The following is a 20211-nucleotide window of genomic DNA, read 5'->3' as shown; positions in this document are numbered from 1 at the left end:
TGATTCCCCATCTGCAGCAGGTGTCCGGTTGTCTTCATTCTCCGCCAGCCTGGTTAAGTCAATTCCTCCTTAACATCTAAAAGAACCTATTTAATGAAGGAAGACGGGTTCACTTTGTGTTTAATATTATTCTATTGCTGTTGTTGTTTTTTTTATATCCTTCAATTGGCGTCACGAACAGGATCCGCTCCAGGTCAACTGGAACGGATGGGAGGACATCGGCCGTGGTCTGAGTGAACGGAGTTTGGACAAAAGCTGTGTGCACACAAAAACAAGGTAAGCAGACCTTTTATTTCTGCTATATTGAACATTATAAAAATACTTAGTGTCCAAACTCCTAGTAATTCATAACCAAAATTGTCTGGCTTACTTAAGGCTTGTTGAGAATCAGACAAGTGAATAAGAGATAAGTGAATAAGAAATAAGTGAATAAGTGAATAAAGATAAGAGTGAACTGAGGTCTGACCACGGTTGCAGCCGACGGGTTGCTCTCCGGTGTCGGATAAATACCTCAGTGCAGGTCTGGGACCTTGAAAGGGTTTATTAGTAACGCCTTTCTAAACAAATTAAAAGGTTAAAGGCCTTGAGAATATTTTTTAGTAATATTCTCTAAACTACAGAAGGGTTAGGAAGGCCCAGAGGACTTTATTAGAAAAGATCCTCTAAAACTTAAAAAGGAGAAGTACTGGTTGGAGTCCAAAGGAGGGGTCCCTTTGATCAATAGGAGAAAACGGATCTCTTCTTAAAACCCCGATGATTTTAGTGTTTTAAATGTTTTGATGTTCTGTTTGATATTGGACACACATAAATACACGCTGAATGCTTGCTGTGGAACACTGGGCAGGACAGTTTGGTTCTCCGTTGTTCACAGATTACACAATTAAAGGAACTAGGTTCCTCTTTTGGTTAAAATAATACACCACACATAGAATTTTTTTTTTTACACATTTATTACATACATAAGGAGGGTAATGAGTGACTGCAGGTAATGTATGAAGTGTGAATGAGACGTGTGAACAAGGTGACAACCAACTAGCACCCCTATCAGGAAGCTCTAGGCAAGGTTACCCGCCAGACTCCGGTTTGGTAGAAGCTTGGTAACACCTGAAGGGATATTTCAGTGCTGACTCACCTTTAAAGCAGCGCCCCAGCTGTTAGTGCCTAACAGAGGCAGAAACCCAGCTGGCCCAAATTCTCCTTTAAAATCAATAAAAGAACACTCCTCCATTGACAGTAAAATGGATGGAGAATTAGATCGAGAAACTAATGATGATGGTTGGGGTCCCGGTGTTATTCTTAGCACATTGGGAGAACAATTAACATGTGTTGAGACAGTCATCAACTCCACACACCAGCCTAAAGAAGCAAAAAAGCAGAAAGAGTCATTGAGGAAAACAGCTGAAAGGTTAATGAAAGAAAAGGGAAAGGACGAGGGGAGTAGTGGTAATTGGGGAATAATTTGGCAGAATAAGGCTATGCAGGCAAAAGAGAAAGAGGAAGAAGCCAACTCAGCAGCAGCAGGTGCAGGTGTGATGAGCGGGGTGAGACACAGAAAGGAAGCAGATAAGCACGCAGGCCGCAAAGTTAAATTTAATCACTGGGTGTGTTTATGGGAAACTGCAAAACCACACATGAAGAAAAATAGGTCTCAGCCACCTCCCTATTCTGCCTCAACTCCTCCCTCAGCAGGCATATATCCGGTACTTAATATCTCTGGTGGAATAATGACTATTGGAGAAGAACCGCCCGTAGCTCCAACTCCCATAGATACCAAGCATTTTTGCCCAGGAAGCTCCTCTCTGTCGGCGACATCCTCAGCTAGTAGTAGAGCCCCCTCTTCTATGTCCCATTGTTTTGGAACCGGATCTGAGGGCCTAACTGACCCCTTTGCGAGCGCACCATTTGCGGTTCGAATGAACAGACAGGAACCCACTGAACAACAATTAACTGATCAAGAAGCAGCATTACGCAGCTGCTTAAATGAACATAGGTCAGTGGTCCAGGTGAATAATCGTGTTGCGTCAGCCCCTCTTTCCCGGCCCAACCCCTTTGCCAGCACTCCTGTCGCTGTTAAAGGAGATCTGACCGCTACTGCAAAAACTGAGCCTGGCACTTCACCAAATGTCACAGTTACCATGTCTTTGGTGGGCCGTCAGGATCCGGAAACACAGATGAGTTTAGCCCACGTTTTTGCTGACACTGCTAACCCACCAGGCGGGGAAGAAACTGAGGATACTGATGATGAACTCAGTGACCTTAACAATACACCCCTCTCTACCTCTCCCAGTTTAGGATATCAGACTAGATCTAAGGGCCCTGTGCCTCAGCCTCCAGGCATATTTCCCCTGGTCCAGACTAAAGCGCAACGTAGACCAGTGTATCAACCTTATTCATTCGGAGATGTCCAGGCCCTAGTGGACAAACTCCCTGACATAACGGAGGGAGGGAATGCCTGGTTGGCTGGTTTGGATAAATACACAGCTGGACAGGACCTCGCACTGGGAGATTTTAGAGCTATTATAACTAGGTGCACATCCCGATCTCAGGCAGCGGACCTGGAACAAAATGCGGGTACTACCATGCATGAGAACGAGGTGCCACTAATGCAGGCCTTGAGGTTTATTGGACCGGCCCTGCGCAAACAATTCCCACCCAAAAATCAAGGCACCTTACAGAAATTTAAATGGGAGGGAAAGCAAAATCCCACCCATTATCTAAATCAGGCTGTTGAAGACTGGGTGAACCATACAGGTCATCACCCCAGTAGGACTTGTTCACAGAGCATGTGGTTTAGAAGGGCGGTGCTGAGGGGCATTCCGGAGTCAGTAAGCCAGAAAATGGAAGATAATCCTGATTTGCAGGACTGTGACTTTGCAATCTGGAAGAAACATTTGATTTTTAATCTTAACAAAGTGCAGATTAAGTCTGATGATAAAGCGGAGAGCGTCGAAGATTTACAGTTGCAACTGTTGAAGGTTCAGCTGCAGAAAGCTAAAAACGACCTGGGTGGAAAAGGTGACAAGCCTAAAAAGCAGCTTGTGGCCGCTGCGGCTCCCCCTCCTGGTCCAGTTGCCCCTGATTTGTATCCGAACCCATGGCCAACTGATCCACAGCCCCCCCAGTATGGTGCTTATCACTCCCCGGCCCCTTATGGGCAGAGAGGTTCCCCATTTGGAGGAAACAGAGGTGGTTTCAGGGGAAGGGGTCAGATGGGAGGTGGTAGGGGAGGCCAGATGTATGTTTGTTTCCGGTGTGGACAACCTGGACACTGGGCTAAAGCGTGCCCTTTGAACCCGGCTGCTGGAAGAGGCAGGGGAGCCCGTGGTGGGCCCTATCAGCATCCTGGCCACAGAGGTGGACCTCGTGGTGCTTTAGTTGAAGTGCCCCCGGCCCCACAGATGCCTGTGATGGGGTGGGAGTACTACGAGGGTGGTCCCCAGCTATAGGACACCCCACAGACTGCCCAGGACGGTGAAGGGACAACGGCGGACCCTATGCTGTCCATAACTGTAGATAGAAGAAGAAGCAGCTTTTTAGTGGACACTGGAGCTACGTACTCCACCATTAAGGATGTTGCTCGTGAAAGACTTACTGACAGAGTGATTACAGTGGTGGGCATATCTGGGGAACCTAAAACTCTGCCTTACACCGTGCCCCTCCCCACAACGGTTGGAGGTCAGACCTTGCTACACAGCTATGTTTGTTCAAAACAGGCGCCTGTGAATTTACTGGGAAGAGACTTGTTGATTAAATTAGGAGCCACAATACTCTGCTCTTCACAAGGCCTAACTGTGACTCTCCCTACTGGGGTTGTACTTCCCTGCTCTGATGGGCCAGAGGGAGGTGGTCAGTTTCTGCTGCAACCCTCCTCCTGTTTGGCGGACTCTGCTGACATCTACTGGGCATTATTGGAAGTTGAAACACCTGCTGAACCAGGAGTTTGGACTGCTTTTCAGCAATGGCGGCCGTGGCTCTCACTCCTACATCCTTATGTCCCTCCCCCTGACCCACCTCATGTTACACTGTTTTATGACAGGCATGACACCACCTGGTACCAGCACATGTTCCAAAAGCAGTGTGAGGGGCGGGCTTGGTCTCTGAACATGTCGTGCATTTTTGCGGCACCGGAGGGAGTGGCAGCAGCGGTTACTTTTACAACAGATCAATTACAGTGGTACATGATGTCTGATGAGGCAGCTCCCCATGTGTCACTGGCCTTACATCCTGGACACCAGGCTAAGGAGCTGGGTGGAATGGTTAAACGTTCCCTTGCGGCCACTGACTGGACACCTACAAAACTCCCACAGGTTTTGTTTTCTCCATCTACCAAGACATACCAAATTTTAAATGATTGCTTTAATTCCTCAACACTGCAACATGGAGTGGTCAGCGGGTCACATGGAAGAGAACACACAGACCACTGTGATGCTGCGCCTTTACTCGACTCTCTTCCAGATTGTTTGTGGTCCCTTGGACCCACAGATGTAGGTTTAGTTGATGTGGAGCCAGTCTCTTTTCAACTGTCATCTGCTACCCCTTTGTGGCAGCCTCAGTACCCACACAGACCGGAGGCTGAGGCTGGGATTGCAGAAACAATTTCTGGTTTGGTCACTGCCGGTGTCTTGGAGCCCTCCTGCTCTAAGTGGAACACGCCCATCCTACCCGTTGAGAAAAAAGGCACGGGGAAGTTCAGAATGGCACATGATTTGAGAAGGATTAATGCCTTACTTGGCACTCCTACTTTGCCTGTGCCTAATCCTTATGTTGCCTTGACCAACCTCCCACCATCTCATGCCTGGTTCACCTGCATTGACTTGGCTAATGCCTTTTTCTGCCTCCCACTTCGCGAGTCACTGCGTGACATTTTCTCATTTACATTTAGAGGCCGACAATGGCGTTACACTCGCTTACCACAGGGATTTGCCCTCTCCCCAGGACTGTTTAATCAGTGTTTGAAAGAACTTTTACAAACCAGCCCACTACCATCTGACTGTATGTTAATACAATATGTGGATGACCTTTTGCTGTCTGCCCCCACGGCTGACATCTGTTTGGAGGCCACCAGAGTGGTACTTCACCACCTGGCCAACACAGGTTTTAAAGTGAGCAAAAACAAACTACAGATTGCAAGAAAACAGGTTTCTTTTCTAGGCCGCATGGTCTCACAGTCCGGTATTTCCTTGTCCCCAGAACACAGGAACTCCATTTTGCACCATCCAAAACCTCTAACTGTAAAAGACATGTTGTCATTTTTGGGCCTGACTGGTTACAGCAGGACCTATGTCCCAGACTATGTTGGCCTTACTTCCCCTTTGCGCGCTTTGGTAAATGAACAAGGCATGAGAAACCTCTCTGCTCCCCTCTCATGGACTACAGAAACAGAACAGGCGTTTATAAAGTTAAAACAACAGCTTTCTGTCGCCTCTGACCTTGCTGTGCCAGATTATGCTTTGCCTTTTCATCTTGATGTTTCTGGAACTGGAACCCATATCAATGGTATCCTGTTCCAGAAAAAAGGGGGAGAGAGAAAAGTGTTGACATATGTAAGCGTAATGCTTGACAACACTGAAAAACGCCACCCACCGTGCACACAACACGTTTCTGGACTTGCAAAAATCATTCAGAAAACAGCACACATAGTGATGAACCACCCACTAAAAATTTTGACATCACACAGTGTGGTGGCCTACGTCTCCTCACAGGCCTTCACACTCACTTCACTCAGGCAGAGACGCCTCAGTACCATTTTGGAAGCACCACACATCACCTACTCACATGAAGGCATAAACATGGCTGATCACATGGGATCAGGGGAACCACATATGTGTGAAGAGGTTGTGCAGGTACAGGAGAAAATCAGGCCAGATTTGCAGGCAGAACCTCTAATGGATGCAGAAAAAGATTGGTTCACAGATGGATGTTGTTTCAGAACTGAAAGTGGAATGTTGAAGGCTGCATGGGCAATAGTGGAACAGACAGACATGAGATGGAAAACAGTGAAGGCAGAGCAGTTGACAGGACAACAGTCTGCACAGAGAGCTGAACTGAGAGCGGTGATTGAAGCCTTAAGGATGGGAAAGGGACAGAAAGTGAATATATACAGTGATTCAGCTTATGCTGTGGGAGCAGTGCATGTGGAGCTCAAGCAGTGGCTAAGAGCTGGTTTTTTGACAGCCAGCGGAAAGCCTATTAAACATGAGATAGAAATGAGGGAATTAGCGGAAGCACTGTTGTTACCTGTTAAGGTGGCAGTGGTAAAATGCAAAGGACACAGTGCCGGATTGGACTTAGTGGCATTAGGTAACAAACAGGCCGACTTAGTAGCTAAGCAGACAGCTGGTTACTTACCCTCCCTGATTATGGTAATGGACCCAGAAGCCACACCCCCTCCAGAAAGACCACCCATACAACTAGGCCTAGCCACAATCAGAGAGTTACAGGACAAAGCCAGCCCCCAGGAAAAATCATTATGGGTAACAAGAGGGGCCACAAACACAGATGTTTGGCGTGGCCCAGATGGAAGGCCCATTCTACCGCCAGGGGTCAGACAGACAGCAATGGAAGAGGCACATGGAGTGGGGCATGTGGGACCTGCACAAATGATGAGGAACTTAGCTGCCTGGTGGCACCCTTATCTAAAAGACATGACAAAATACATGGTTAAAACCTGTAAGGAGTGCAACCAATTTGGAATCAAGCCCGCCTTCAAGCCAATAGCAGGGTACTTCCCCATCCCACTTTGCCCAGGGAAAGAAATAATCATTGATTACACAGACATGGTGGACAGAGTAGGTAGTTACAGGTACCTGCTGGTGGCTGTGGATGCATTTTCAGGTTGGCCAGAAGCCTGGCCGACAGCAAGTGAAAACAGTAGAACTGTGGTGAAGTGTCTGATTAATCATTATATACCACAGCATGGGTTTCCCGAGGTCATAAGGTCGGACAATGGTTCACATTTCAGGAACCACGATCTGCAGAGGGTTGAAGCCGCATTAGGTTTGAAACATAAGTTTGGCTCAGTTTACCACCCCCAATCCCAGGGGAAAGTGGAAAGGATGAATCAAACTCTAAAAACTAAATTGGCTAAAATCTGTGCACAGACCAAATTAGATTGGGTTAAGGCATTGCCTCTTGCATTAATGTCCATAAGATGCTCAGTAAATCAAACCTCTGGTTACACTCCATTTGAGTTGGAGCATGGCAGGCCTTTTCCTGGCCCCTCCTCTCGCCTGTTAATGTCGGATGAAGCTGATTCAGACCTCGATCCGAGGACATATTATAACATGCTCCGCAGTTTTGTTGCCCAGTATTCCTCACAGGTCGCTGAAAGAAACCAGCAAGAGCTGAAAGAGGCGGCTACACCTGGAATGGACTACGTCCTCCTGAAAGTCACAAAGAGAAAGTGGGCTGAGCCTCGCTGGACAGGCCCTTACCGCATAACAGAGCGGACCTCCCACGCTGTCAGGCTCGAAGGGAAAGGTGACACCTGGTTTCATTACACACAGTGCGCTGCTGCCACCGAACCAGGAAGAACCTTGAGAGAGGTGCAGAAGGACCTGTCAGAAGGAGCTGCAACAGCATCACCAACCACTTGAGGGAGCCAAAACTCAACCTACAAGCCGGCTGGTTACAAAAGGGGGTGTTCTTCATACTGAACTAAACATTTTTATTTTTCTATTTTTAACATCTTTTATGACTTTGCTTTTATATTGGCTTGAGTTTTTAAGATTTACATTTTACATTGCAATAGTTTGAACCGCTGAAAGCTCATTTAAAGTTGTGTCACTGATACTTTTTGTTGCTCTTTAACTCCTAGAACACGCCCTTGGCGAGGTGGGGGGAACTGGACCACCTTTCTGTGCCCCATCATCCTCTATTAGACGACATCCAAGCTAAGACAGCTGTTACTGCTTTCGTCGGGAACCGAGACTGCTTGCAGCCGACCCCTGGGCAGGGTGGTGCCTGGACTCTTTTCTCCTCATCTGCAATGACAGATAAAGACAAATGTTAAGACCCGAGGAGTTTTTCGAGCCAGGCTTCGACACGTCTCTGTGTTCCTTTGAATGTTACTTATTTTTGTGTGTTGACCCATTTAAGATGGGTCAAAAGGGGGATTTGAAGAAAATATAATCTGATCAAACATTATTCAGCTTTAAATATTGTTCAGCTTTAAAGTTACTGTGCAACTGTGTAATAAAAATGTGCTCACGACTTTGGCCTTGAGAGCGATAAGAAGCGATCGCCTCATCCTGCAGGTGCAAGATATCTGCAAGCGAAGAGACTAGAACACCCAAGGCCGATTTCCTTTTATGGAGTTGTTTTTCTGCTAATGCAGCACTTTCCTCACAACCCCCTCCTGTAAGTTTTAGAGAATATATACCTATCCTCACAGCAAATCTTGGGAATCTCCTGATGTGAGCTGTGTTGAGAGGTTGTCTCTGTCTCAATAAAAGTTCACTGATTCCCCATCTGCAGCAGGTGTCCGGTTGTCTTCATTCTCCGCCAGCCTGGTTAAGTCAATTCCTCCTTAACATCTAAAAGAACCTATTTAATGAAGGAAGACGGGTTCACTTTGTGTTTAATATTATTCTATTGCTGTTGTTGTTTTTTTTATATCCTTCACTGGGAAGCGCAACGGAGACTAGAGCCCATGTGTTTGCAACAAACTTGCCGTTTATTTTACAAATCGAGCTCAACACTGCCCCTAGCGTCCTGGAGCACTTCCGTTGTGATTTGGAGTTTGCATGTGTTTTGGATTTTGCACGTGTTTTGGAGTTTGCACGTGTTTTGAATTTTGTACGTGTTTTGGATTTTGCATGTGTTTTGGAGTTTGTACGTGTTTTGAATTTTGTACGTGTTTTGGAGTTTGCATGTGTTTTGGAGTTTGCACGTGTTTTGGATTTTGTATGTGTTTTGGAGTTTGCACGTGTTTTGAATTTTGTACGTGTTTTGGATTTTGCACGTGTTTTGGATTTTGCACGTGTTTTGGATTTTGTATGTGTTTTGGAGTTTGTACGTGTTTTGAATTTTGTACGTGTTTTGGAGTTTGCATGTGTTTTGGAGTTTGCACGTGTTTTGAATTTTGTACGTGTTTTGGATTTTGCACGTGTTTTGGATTTTGTACGTGTTTTGGATTTTGCATGTGTTTTGGATTTTGTACGTGTTTTGAATTTTGTACGTGTTTTGAATTTTGTACGTGTTTTGAATTTTGCACGTGTTTTGGAGTTTGCACGTGTTTTGGAGTTTGCACGTGTTTTGGAGTTTGCACGTGTTTTGGATTTTGCACGTGTTTTGTATTTTGTACGTGTTTTGGAGCTTGTACGTGTCTTGGATTTTGTACGTGTTTTGGAGCTTGTACGTGTCTTGGATTTTGTACGTGTTTTGGATTTTGCACGTGTTTTGGATTTTGTACGCGTTTTGGAGCTTGTACGTGTCTTGGATTTTGTACGTGTTTTGGATTTTGCATGTGTTTTGGAGTTTGCATGTGTTTTGGATTTTGTATGTGTTGAGGAGTTTGTGCGTGCTATTTGGAATTTGTAAGTGTTTTGGAGTTTATACATGCTTTGTCTCTAGGGGCCACCGTACCTAATGAATGTTCTGTTAAAGCATTTCAGGGAAAACTAAACAGCAACCAAACAGGAATCTTTGCCAAGGTGAGCTGTATGGTGAGCAGGGGTAGGACCCAAACCCAGGACTCAGAGATGGAATAGTTAACTGAAAGTGGCAGCTTTATTGGTTGAGAAAGCAAACTAAAAACTAGGAAAAGTACAAAGAAACACCAAACAAAGCATAAAAAAGATAAACTACAAATAAAGACTCTGTTGTCTATAGAACTCATGACTAGATGTAAACAAGAGACCACACACACCTCACTAAACACTGTGCTAATCTGGAGGACACGATGAGAGACAGGGGAACGGTGAAGAGTTAAATACTTGCATGATAACAAGGCGATTGGAAACAGGAGGGCACACTGCTGGAACAAATCAAAAATAATGAAACAGAGCAAGTGAAAGGGGACACAATGGATACAGGACAAGAGACTATCAGTCTGTGGCCTGTTTAATAGCATTTAGCTGGTTATGGTTTTCTCGTTCAATCTTGTGTCTGTGTCTTGTCTGTATGTTTGAGTCTCTGTCTCAGTGTTAGTCATTTCCTGTTTTTTATAGTCTCTTGTCTTTTGTGCTTTGTATTTAGTTCTACTTGTTTGGCTAATCTGCAGTGATTTCACTCACTTGTGTCTCGTTCTCCCCAGATATCTTCCCTGTCTCCCTAATTATCCTTCTATGTGTGTATTTGTGGTCTCTGTCCCTGCATAAATTGTTGTAATCCATACTTTCTTACTAGAGGTGTGCTCTTTCTAAAAAGGAGGAAGTGATGTAATGCTGTTAAAGCTGCAAAGAGTTTATCTTTAGGTGCAGTGATGTTCACAATTGTCCGTTCTGTTTTCAGCCTTTCCTGCGAGCACACTCAGCTGTAAAGATCTTTTCAAGATTCAAACAACCAACTTTCAGACTAGAAGCTGAAATCTACAGCAATCATGATCTTGGCAGAAGCTGGACTTTTTGGGGTGGGTTTCATTCTGTGTCTCTCAGGTAGGAATGCCTCTTTCTCCTCCTTATGATAACTGAAGACTATAAAAATGTTTAGAAAAACTTACAAAGGTTATTAAAGAATGTTAGAAAACATGAGATTCACTGTTAGGCAGCAGGAGTTCTGCTTTGAAGAGCTCCTGAAGTGCACAAAAGGACAATAATATCATCACTGAATGACTGGAACAGAGTAGAAACATATCTAAACAGATGTTTGTAATGAATGTTGTGTTAATCCACTGAAGGGAAACTGAACAGATACCATGCAGGACTCTTCACACTTGAACTCTTAAAAGCCATGAACATATAAAGAAATCAGAAATTGGTTTTTTTTTCAGCTCACAGAATGAATATTTTGTCATTAGAACATCATTAATGGAAAAATCCACTCTCAGCCCAGATGGAGGTTTAAAAAGAGTGAAACCAACAGAAAACAGCTGTTAAAATCAGTTTAAAGCCCCTGAAACACAACACAAGAACTACAAATTCCCATGAAACAGTGCTTGGTACTGCTGTCTTTGAAATATCATGATCCTTTACACTGATACAAAGAGCAGCTGCAGCTTGACACCAGAGTAAGGTTTACATCATTACAGCTGTTCATGCTCACGAAGCATCAGTCTGGAGATTCTTTGACACCACAGACGTGTTTCCATCATAAACCAGAAACAGAAAATCGTTTTAACACCTCTGCAGCTTTCTGCTCTCACAAAAGGAAAAAATAAAGCTTGAACTTGAACATGTGACTAAAGACAACAGCATGCTGTAGAGACAACACAAAGTACTAAAATACACTTTGTGTTGTAAATAATGTGGGAAATGGTTGCATGTAATTTCTCATGCCTAAAGACACAGCATACACGTACATGAAGAGGAAGATACATGTACAGGAAGTTAAGTTTCACTGTGCAGTGTGTTAAACTGAATATGAAACTGTCACTCTGTCGTCATTTTAATCCTTTGCTTTAATAAAGAGAAGTTAACCCAGCAAGGTGAGGTGGTTAGTTTGTCTTTCTAATGTCTGAGTTTTTTTACATTTACTCTTAACTTTAAATGTCAGCGAACAGCAACAATCACAGCTGATCTGTTCACTAATGCAAGTTTGTGTTAAAGGTGTTAATGGAGGAGAAACCAGGATCTGTGCTTTCAAAGGTTCATCAGTGGATCTGCACTGCTCACATCAACATCTGACCTCAAGCAGCAAATGGTTCACTGTACACTTAAATGGATCAATGAGTGAGCTCTCTGTGGATGGACAACGTGTAACGTACAACATGTCTGAAGAGACAAAAACAACTTTAACCATCAATGATCTAAGAGAGAGTGATGCAAACACTTACTGCTGTATGAAGACTACAGACAGTGCAGGAAACTGTTCACTCAGTAATATTACTCTTCAAGTAGTTACAGGTACAGTGACTTTTACTCATTAATAACTTTCCAAATGACATCATTGTATAAGTTGTTCTCCATCATCCTCTCAGAGCTGCAGGTAAAGGTGATTCCTGCCACAGAGGGACAGACAGTAACACTGATGTGCAGCAGCAGCTGTCCTCTGACTGAAAAGCCTGCAGCCTACATCTGGTACAAGAACAGAGAGTTTCTCTATGAGGACTGGTCTCCCTGGTACCAAGAGCTGCTCAGCAGTGAGGAAGCAGTCACATACTCCTGTGCTGTCAAAGGCTACGAGCATCTCAGAGCCCCTCAAGTCTCTGTGGGTGAGTCATGATGTTTATTGTGCAACAAAACAAACACAATGAGTCACACAGTGAATCATTTGAATCAATATTATTTCTTTGTTGTACAGATTCCCTCACAGCGACCTGCTTCAGTGTGACCTATGCTAAAGGGAGAATGTGTTCTTACAGGAAGACAACAGTAGATGAGCTGTGCTCCATCACATATCCCAGAGGTGAAGCTTCAACAAATAAGCAAATATCTTCCATCAAACCTCTATATTAGTTTAATTTCATTTTCCTTATATAAGATAAGGCTAAATATTACCTTTGTTAATAAATCTAGTAGCAGGCATTCTAAAAACAGAAATAAAATTTTGTACATTATTGTGTCTTATGAAAACTTTTTAATCATCTTTCAGAGGTTCGTGTTCAAAAAACCTCCTACACATCAGATAGTGTCACACTGACCTGTAACACCACCTGTAAGCTGTTTGACCCTCAAACTGCCTACATGAGCTGCAGAAACACAAGCGGAAACTACAAGAATCAACAATGTTTAACTCACAACAATTCAACATACAAGTTCTCTTGTGCTGTAAAAAACCACAAGTACCTTGAGTCTGCAGTAGTCTGTGAGTAATACACAACTCGTTTTTTTCTGTCAGTTAACTATAGATAAAAGTTTCAGCATACAGACCATTCAAACAACTCTAAATCATCCATCTATATTTCAGGTGTTCAGGATAAAAAATGCCGGATTAGGAATTATGTCAGCAGGAGAATCTGTGCTCTGGAAGGATCTTCAGTCAACATCACATGTGAATACTCACATCCTGATAACATGAAGCAAGAGTTCAAATGTTGGAGTAAAAAATGGAGAAAATATAAAGTGGAAGTTGAAGAGCTGATTGAGGCTGCAGGTCGTGTGAAGTATCAGGACAACATGAAGAACCAACACATCCTGACCATCAACAACCTGAAGAAGAATGACTCAGGAGGATACACATTCAGATTCAACAAAGATCATAAAGGATGGACACAGTCTGATCTGCCTGGAGTCTTCTTGATTGTCACAGGTAAATCTTAATTTCTTACTCAGCAGACTTTACTTAGAGGTTTAAGAACTGTTCAGGTCATTTAATAGCGAGAAAATATCAGCCATAACGCCATAACAAGTAAGAGTCCTGCATTTAAAAACGTCAAAATATTCAGACCTTTTAAGAAATTTATTTATCAGAATCTGAAGTACTCATTGTGTCAGTGTTTTATATTTACAGGTGATACAGTCATGTGTTCGATTCTCAGCTGTCAGTGTTTCAGGTTGTTTATTTTAAATAATCTACTTGTGGACTGTTTTAGTTGAATCTACATAAATCACATTCTTTAAGATCATCACTTCAAATGCTGACATCCTCTCACAACCATGTATCTCTGAATATTAGACTTTAAATGAACTCAGAAAAACTGCCTGTTTTCAGATTGTAGCAATTTTCCACATAATCCAGAAGGGGTTTTTTTATGCCTTACAGATCTACATACTTCAACTATCAAAATTTAAAGTGCTAATATACAAAAAGACAAAGGGATTATCTTCCAAGTTTTTTCTGCACATGAAAATGTATATGTAAACTTAACATACAAAGTAAAGAAATTTGTGTTTGGTTGATTGTTTCTTTGCTGTAACAATACATTTTATACTGTTGGAAAGCTTGTTCATTTCTCCTGAAATCTAGCCACACTGGTAATGAAAATGGATTTGTTGGTTGAGCAGAACAGTTGCGTATGTGGGCTACACCCATGAACAGCAGTTGTCAAACAGTTTATTCTCCTGTTGACTCTCCTTTAATGTTTTTTGTTGGATTGGATGAAGTAAGAACAAACAAGACAAGCATATGGAAGAACCAGACACAATCAAACCAGCCTTTCACTTCCTCCTCATACTGATCACACACTGCTGTGGGATGATATCCACAGCCAGTCAGCCAGCTTTGCCACACTTTAAACCTATGATTCAACTATCATTGGCAGAATCTAGACTCATATTGTGCAAACCTTTATTGCAAATCTGTGAAAGACAGCATAGCGGTCTTATGTACTGAGGAGGCGAGGAAACTGTGTTCTTGTGTTGTCGTATTCTTGGGCTGGGTTAGCCCTAACACCAGCTTGAAGTTGCCCTATGGCACTGGCCCTTTCCGAATCAGTCAAACATGCTATGCTTAGAGCAGACACTGACTGTTAGCTGTAGCAGCGTCCATGCTAACAGGTGCAGCTAATCAGGCCCCAATCAGGCACACGATTGTCAGCTGCTGGGATACCAGGAGCCCAAAACAAGAGACAACATCAGAATAAGCTGTAGGGCGTGGGTGTCCAACTCCAGTCCTGGAGAGCTACTGTCCTGCAGCTTTTAGATGGATCCTTGTTCCGACACACCTGAATCAAACTTGATGGCATGCCGAAGAGGTAATCCAACTATTTGACTCAGCTGTGTTGGAGTAGGGATGCATCTAAAACCTGCAGGGACACCGGCCCTTGAGGCCTGGAGTTGGACACCCATGCTGTAGGGCATTCCAGAGTGGGCAAGTTTTTTTTTATGCATTTAACCCACATACTCAACTCTGCTGTTTAAATCAATAAAACATTTTATTTGCAAACATATCACTATTTGATGGTAAAAAAAAGGAAAAAAAAATACAGGCTTTTTTTTTATATAAGATTTATTGCCACAAAGAATTGTTACAACAAAGAAATTATAAATCAAAAACGAATTTCCTACTTTTTTACATAACACTGTGCTCTTCAGAACTTTCAGATATAAAAAGTATATTTATGTGGATTCACCTCTGTTTGCACCATTTTGTTATGAGCTGTTGCGTCTGTGGATGCCAAAGAGAGAACTTTCATAATAATGGCTGGACACTGAGCTGACTCGACCTGCCTCCCGCATGTAGCACAAGCGATTACTAGTATAAGGCTGTAGAATTTGAATTTATAAAGCAAATTACAAAAACTGTTAATACTTCCAAGAACCATTGAGCAAGGCATATTACTTGATAGATGCTATTAGGAATGCTTTTAAAAGGCATCAACAGCACAGACACAGTGGATATCATTCACAGAACAAAGTTTTCAACCAGGATGTAAACATTTTTATTTCTGCTGTTATATTGATGTAATTTGACATTTTCATATGTTTTAAATGAAACAAAATTAAATGTTCACACTTCAGATGTTTTGGTAAATCCAATTATTTATTTAATGGGTTGATCGTAATTATTTATGCGTAAGATGTTATAATACCCTGGTTCACTCAGTGACTACTCTGTCTCATAAAAATCTTCTTTAATTCAGTTCAATTCAATCCAACAGTATTTACATACAAATGAACTGAACTAAAGAAAAAACCCAATAATCCCCTATGAGCAAGCACTTGGTGACAGTGGGGAGGAAAAACTGCCTTTCAAAAGGTAGAAACCTCCGGCAGAACCAGGCTCAGGGAGGGGTGGCCATCTGCCGCGACCGGTTGGGGGGTGGAGCCGATGACAAAGTTATACACAACTCAATATTAAAGCAAATATTATGTGCACGGTGGCACGGTGGTGATCACTGTTGCCGCACAGCAAGAAAGTCCTGAGTTCAATTCCACCTTTCTGTGCGGAGTTTGCATGTTCCCCCCGTGTTTGCGTGGATTCTTCCGGGTACTCCAGCTTCCTCCCAGCGTCCAAAGACATGCAGTTTGTGGGGATAGGTTAATTGAGTAATTCAGATTGCCCATAGGTGTGAACGCGAATGGTTGTCTGTTTCTGTGTGTTGACCCTGCAACCGATTGGTGACTTGTCCAGGGTGTACCCCGCCTCTTGCCCTATGACAGCTGGGATAGGCTCCCCGCAACCCTGAAAAAGAGAAGCGGATGGATAAATATTAAAGTAAATATGCCTAAAAATGGATGTTTAGGCACTGGAAGCAACTGTTACTATTTAGTTGTAAATTGCTGATATTTTATTAGATGGAGTGAATAGTCTCCAAAACCAGTTGTGCTTCTTTTTCTTTTTTGGTTTTTCTTTTGGCACTTGGTCATCTCGGGCCTCTGGATTTTCTGGTTTAGTAGCGCTGGCCTCCTCTTTTTCTGGCTGATTCTCCTGAAGTGTTGCGTCTTTTTCTGGTTTGATAAACTGGCCTCTTTTCCTGATCTTGACTGATGTAGTGTCTTGTCTTGGGCTGGAGAATTTTCAGGATTGGCAACGTTGGACTGGTCTTCTTGCTTTTTTTTTTTTTCTTGTCTCTTGCAGAGACAGCAAAGACTCCTGAAATGAGATCTTTTCTTACTCTGTTTGCCTGAGTTGGTTTCGGACTGTTGTGTTCTCCTGGTTTTGCTTCTCCATGATTTTCTGGTGGGAAGCTTTGGTTTCAGCTCTTCTTTTAAGTTTTGCGCCTTCAAATCATTTTTTTCACGAAGAGCCTCACTGGTGCTGAGTTTGTGTTTCATCTTAGCGAGCTCACATCGGGCTCTTTGTTCCTGATCTTTGCGCTTTGCAACTTCCTCTTCAAGATTCTTTTGAGTTTTGAGGAGCTGCTCACGGAGTTGTTCAATCTCTTCTTGCTGTTTTTTACACTGGACCTCCAACTAAGCTTCTCGATCGGTTTTCACGTCTGTAGAGTCTGTGTGTGGAGCTTCAGCAGTTCGTGTTGAAGCGTCCACACTCAGCTCTGCAGCTGTGTTGCTGTCTTCAACAGGAGCTCAGGTGTTGTTGTGTCCTCGGATCTGTGTTTCTGCAAGCCTGTTCCAGTTCTTCAAGGATGGTTTTTTTCAGCATTTTCTCTGCAGGACTGTAGCTGCAGGCGAAGCCAATTGTGGTGAGGTGTGGTGGCGGTGCCGTGCATGGAGGGCAGACGCACCTGCACAGCATCCTTAATCACGCTCGCCGAGTTAAAACCACGGGGACTCATGAGTTGGGGTGTGTTGTGGTGTGATGCAAGTCAATAATGGCTTAATACTGTGACCTGTGGACTCGCCGTGCCTTATTCACACACCACCAATTATTCTGTGTTTTAGCCGCAGCAGCTTTGTGGTTTGCAGCTGTCATTTTGTAAAGATTGGTTTTGCACATGCACTGAGCCTCCTGCAGGTGGCATCTCAGCGCACCCAGTTCATCAGTGTCATTATATGGATGACTGCCATCGTTTGGTATTAAGTGAGGTTTAGGCTGTGGTTGAGACGGCCCATCATTGGTTCTAAGGTCAGGATTGGGCTGATGTTGCACAGGCCCTTGATTTGGTAAAAACCGTGGATTTTACCATTGTTGCCCAACAATACTTTACAACACTGCCAATGTTCTTCTTTCAGAGCTGAGAGTGAAGATGAGTCCTTCTGCAGTGGTGACAGAGGGTCAGAGAGTCACACTGACCTGCAGCACCAGCTGTCCTCTAACTGACAACACAAACTACATTTGGTACTTGAACAGTCGACCTCTGACCCCGAGAGAGAACCAGAACAAACATCTGATCCTAGACCCAGTCAGCAGGGAGGATGCAGGAAGCTACTCCTGTGCTGTGAAAACCCACAAAGAGATCAGCTCTGCTCCAAAGACTCTCACTGTCCAAAGTATCACAGGAACATGGACACCAGCAGCTGCAGGAGTTTCTGCAGCTCTGTTGGTTTTAATACTTCTCACTGTCTGCTGGTGTGTTAGGTAAGTGTTGGTTCACAGCAGTAGATTCAATCTCTGCTCTGAAGTCACTAATTTTTCAGTTTATTAACTTCAACCAGGAAAAAGAGAACTTCTGGTCAGTCTCCAACAACTGAAAGGTCTGATCAAATTGAACAGGTAAAGATTAGAGTTTAAAAAAACTCATTTTTGCCAACATACAATAAAAGGAGTCAAGTTTAAAGTGCATTATAATGTAATGCTGTTTGTCTTTATCAGCTCAGTCCTGGTCCTGTGTATGAAAACGTCTCAACACAACCAAAACAGGAGGATGAAGTGCACTACAGCAGAGTCCACTTCAGAAACAAACATGTGGTTCCTCTTTGTTCCACCGTACAGTCACATCAGCCCAGACAACAGGAGTGTTCTCATTATGCTTCTGTCAGCATCAGCTCTGATGGAGCATCTGGTGTCACTCCAGCAGACACAGACTTACAGACTTACTCTACTGTGAAAGTTTGAGAGAGATGTCATGGTCAATAACTGCTTATGTCATGGCAGAGTACAACCTGAAGAGGTCACCAGAAACTCAGCCAACCTAATCAGAGGAAAAATATTTACTTGTTAAGTGTGCCTATGCGAAGGCACACTTATTACTATTGCTCGGATTTATTATTATTATTAAGTGTGCCTATGCGAAGGCACACTTATTACTATTGCTCGGATTTATTATTATTATTATTATTCTTTTTCCGCCTGAAATTTTGGACCGTAACTCATCCCACAGTTTTGACACAAGCTTCATATATGTTATATCATTTTGTGCGGCTGGATCAGGAATGAGTTGCTATGCCTTTTGGTGTTTATTACTTCTATAGTTTTTTAAATATGAATATTTTAATGCAAGTTTTTGCCCATTGGAATGAATGGGAACGAACGAAAGTGAAACTTAACTTACTTTGTGGTGTGTTTGCTCACTCACTTAATTTGTGGTGTGTTGGCTCACTCTAGTGGTATGTCCCCGTATTTGGATTACCATAATGACGACAATATCAACGGCGCGCACAGCGTCGGTGCTTTCAGGAACCATTGGAATTCTTAAGGTTGCACGAAGCATTGAATAGTTACGGTAACGGCAAGGGTGTATGCTTGGTGGAAAACTGCATATCCCACAATTCAAAGCACGCCTCTACCAGTCAAACAATGGCGGCTGCCACTTGGTTTAATATATTCCTCTTATTTGTGTTTCTAGGTCACAAAGTAAACTTTTAAGATATTTTCAGGTGAGAATGTGGGTGTGTAAACGTCAAATATCTGCTCGTTTTGTCAAAACATCCCATATTGGCAACAGATTTTTCACGATGTTGCGCCGCTTCACTCAAAAGCACCCAGGCTTGGCTTTCAGTGAGGCGTCTCTAACTCCTTTCATCCCCGATAGCTCCGCAAACAGTCTTTGTCTTAGCTGGACTTATTTTTCGTTTATATGGGCCGATGATGCTGGTCGATGAGGAAAAACTAACTGAGTTGTTTGGTGGTGGCTAACGCGGAGCTAGCTAGCCACCGGTATGTGTCTCTTTCCCCTCATATGTGGGGAAAGAAACATGCGAGGCGGCCGCCGATCGACCGGTTTTCAGGTGAGAATGTAGGTGTGTAAACGTCAAATATCTGCTCGTTTTGTCAAAACATCCCATATTAGCAACAGATTTCTCACGATGTTGCTGCTAGCCGGCTAGCTAGTTCGGCCGGCCGGCTAGCCGGCTAGCTAGCTCGGCTAGCTAGCGCCGCTTCGCTCAAAAGCACCCAGGCTTGGCTTTCAGTGAGGCGTCTCTAACTCCTTTCACCCCCGATCGCTCCGCAAACAGTCTTTGTATTAGCTGGACTTATTTTTCGTTTATATGGGCCGATGATGCTGGTCGATGTGGAAAAAATAACTGAGTTGTTCATATACCGGTGGCTAGCTAGCTCCGCGTTAGCCACCGGTATATGTCTCTTCCCCTCGTATGCGGGGAAAGAAACATGCGAGGCGGCCACCGATCGACCGGTGGTGGCTAACGCGGAGCTCAATCGTGGATAAGGGGAACCCAATGCAGGAGAAGCAGGCGGCTGGTGAACTGAATTTCAGGTAAGACGTTATTAACTGCACTCTATTTGGGTCAGATATAAACCGAGTTTAGGTGTAGTTTATTTTCGTTGTGCTGACAGTTACAATAACTGTACTGCGTGCTAGCTAGCACCACGGAGTTTCTATACAGCTGTGCGCGCTAAGTTACTGATGTTGAACTTTATGACAGCCTCCCC

General features: G+C 43.5%; 2 protein-coding genes across 2 annotated transcripts; both read left to right on the top strand.

Annotated features, from left to right (window-relative positions):
* The first annotated feature begins 272 nt into the window (after positions 1-272).
* On the top strand, positions 273-3669 carry LOC146707313 (uncharacterized). The gene has a single exon (XM_085458638.1). The coding sequence runs from the start codon at positions 1239-1241 to the stop codon at positions 3444-3446; it is 2208 nt and encodes a 735-aa protein (XP_085314764.1). The 5' UTR covers positions 273-1238; the 3' UTR covers positions 3447-3669.
* A 6871-nt stretch (positions 3670-10540) lies between these two features.
* LOC146707312 (B-cell receptor CD22-like) lies at positions 10541-18511 on the top strand. Its single transcript, XM_085460851.1, has 9 exons — positions 10541-10595; positions 11706-12002; positions 12077-12310; positions 12400-12504; positions 12691-12903; positions 13006-13347; positions 17613-17958; positions 18036-18093; positions 18193-18511. Exons 1-9 carry the CDS (start codon positions 10541-10543, stop codon positions 18433-18435), a joined length of 1893 nt encoding a protein of 630 aa, XP_085316977.1. The 3' UTR covers positions 18436-18511.
* The last annotated feature ends 1700 nt before the right edge of the window (positions 18512-20211 follow it).

This window comes from Copadichromis virginalis, linkage group LG6 (assembly GCF_057382275.1).
Source record: "Copadichromis virginalis isolate Kocher_CV1m ecotype Utaka linkage group LG6, C_Virginalis_male_GT1.1, whole genome shotgun sequence".
Classification (NCBI taxonomy): domain Eukaryota; kingdom Metazoa; phylum Chordata; class Actinopteri; order Cichliformes; family Cichlidae; genus Copadichromis; species Copadichromis virginalis.
The sequence above is the reverse complement of the archived record's forward strand: the minus strand, read 5'-3'. Positions and strand labels throughout refer to the sequence as shown.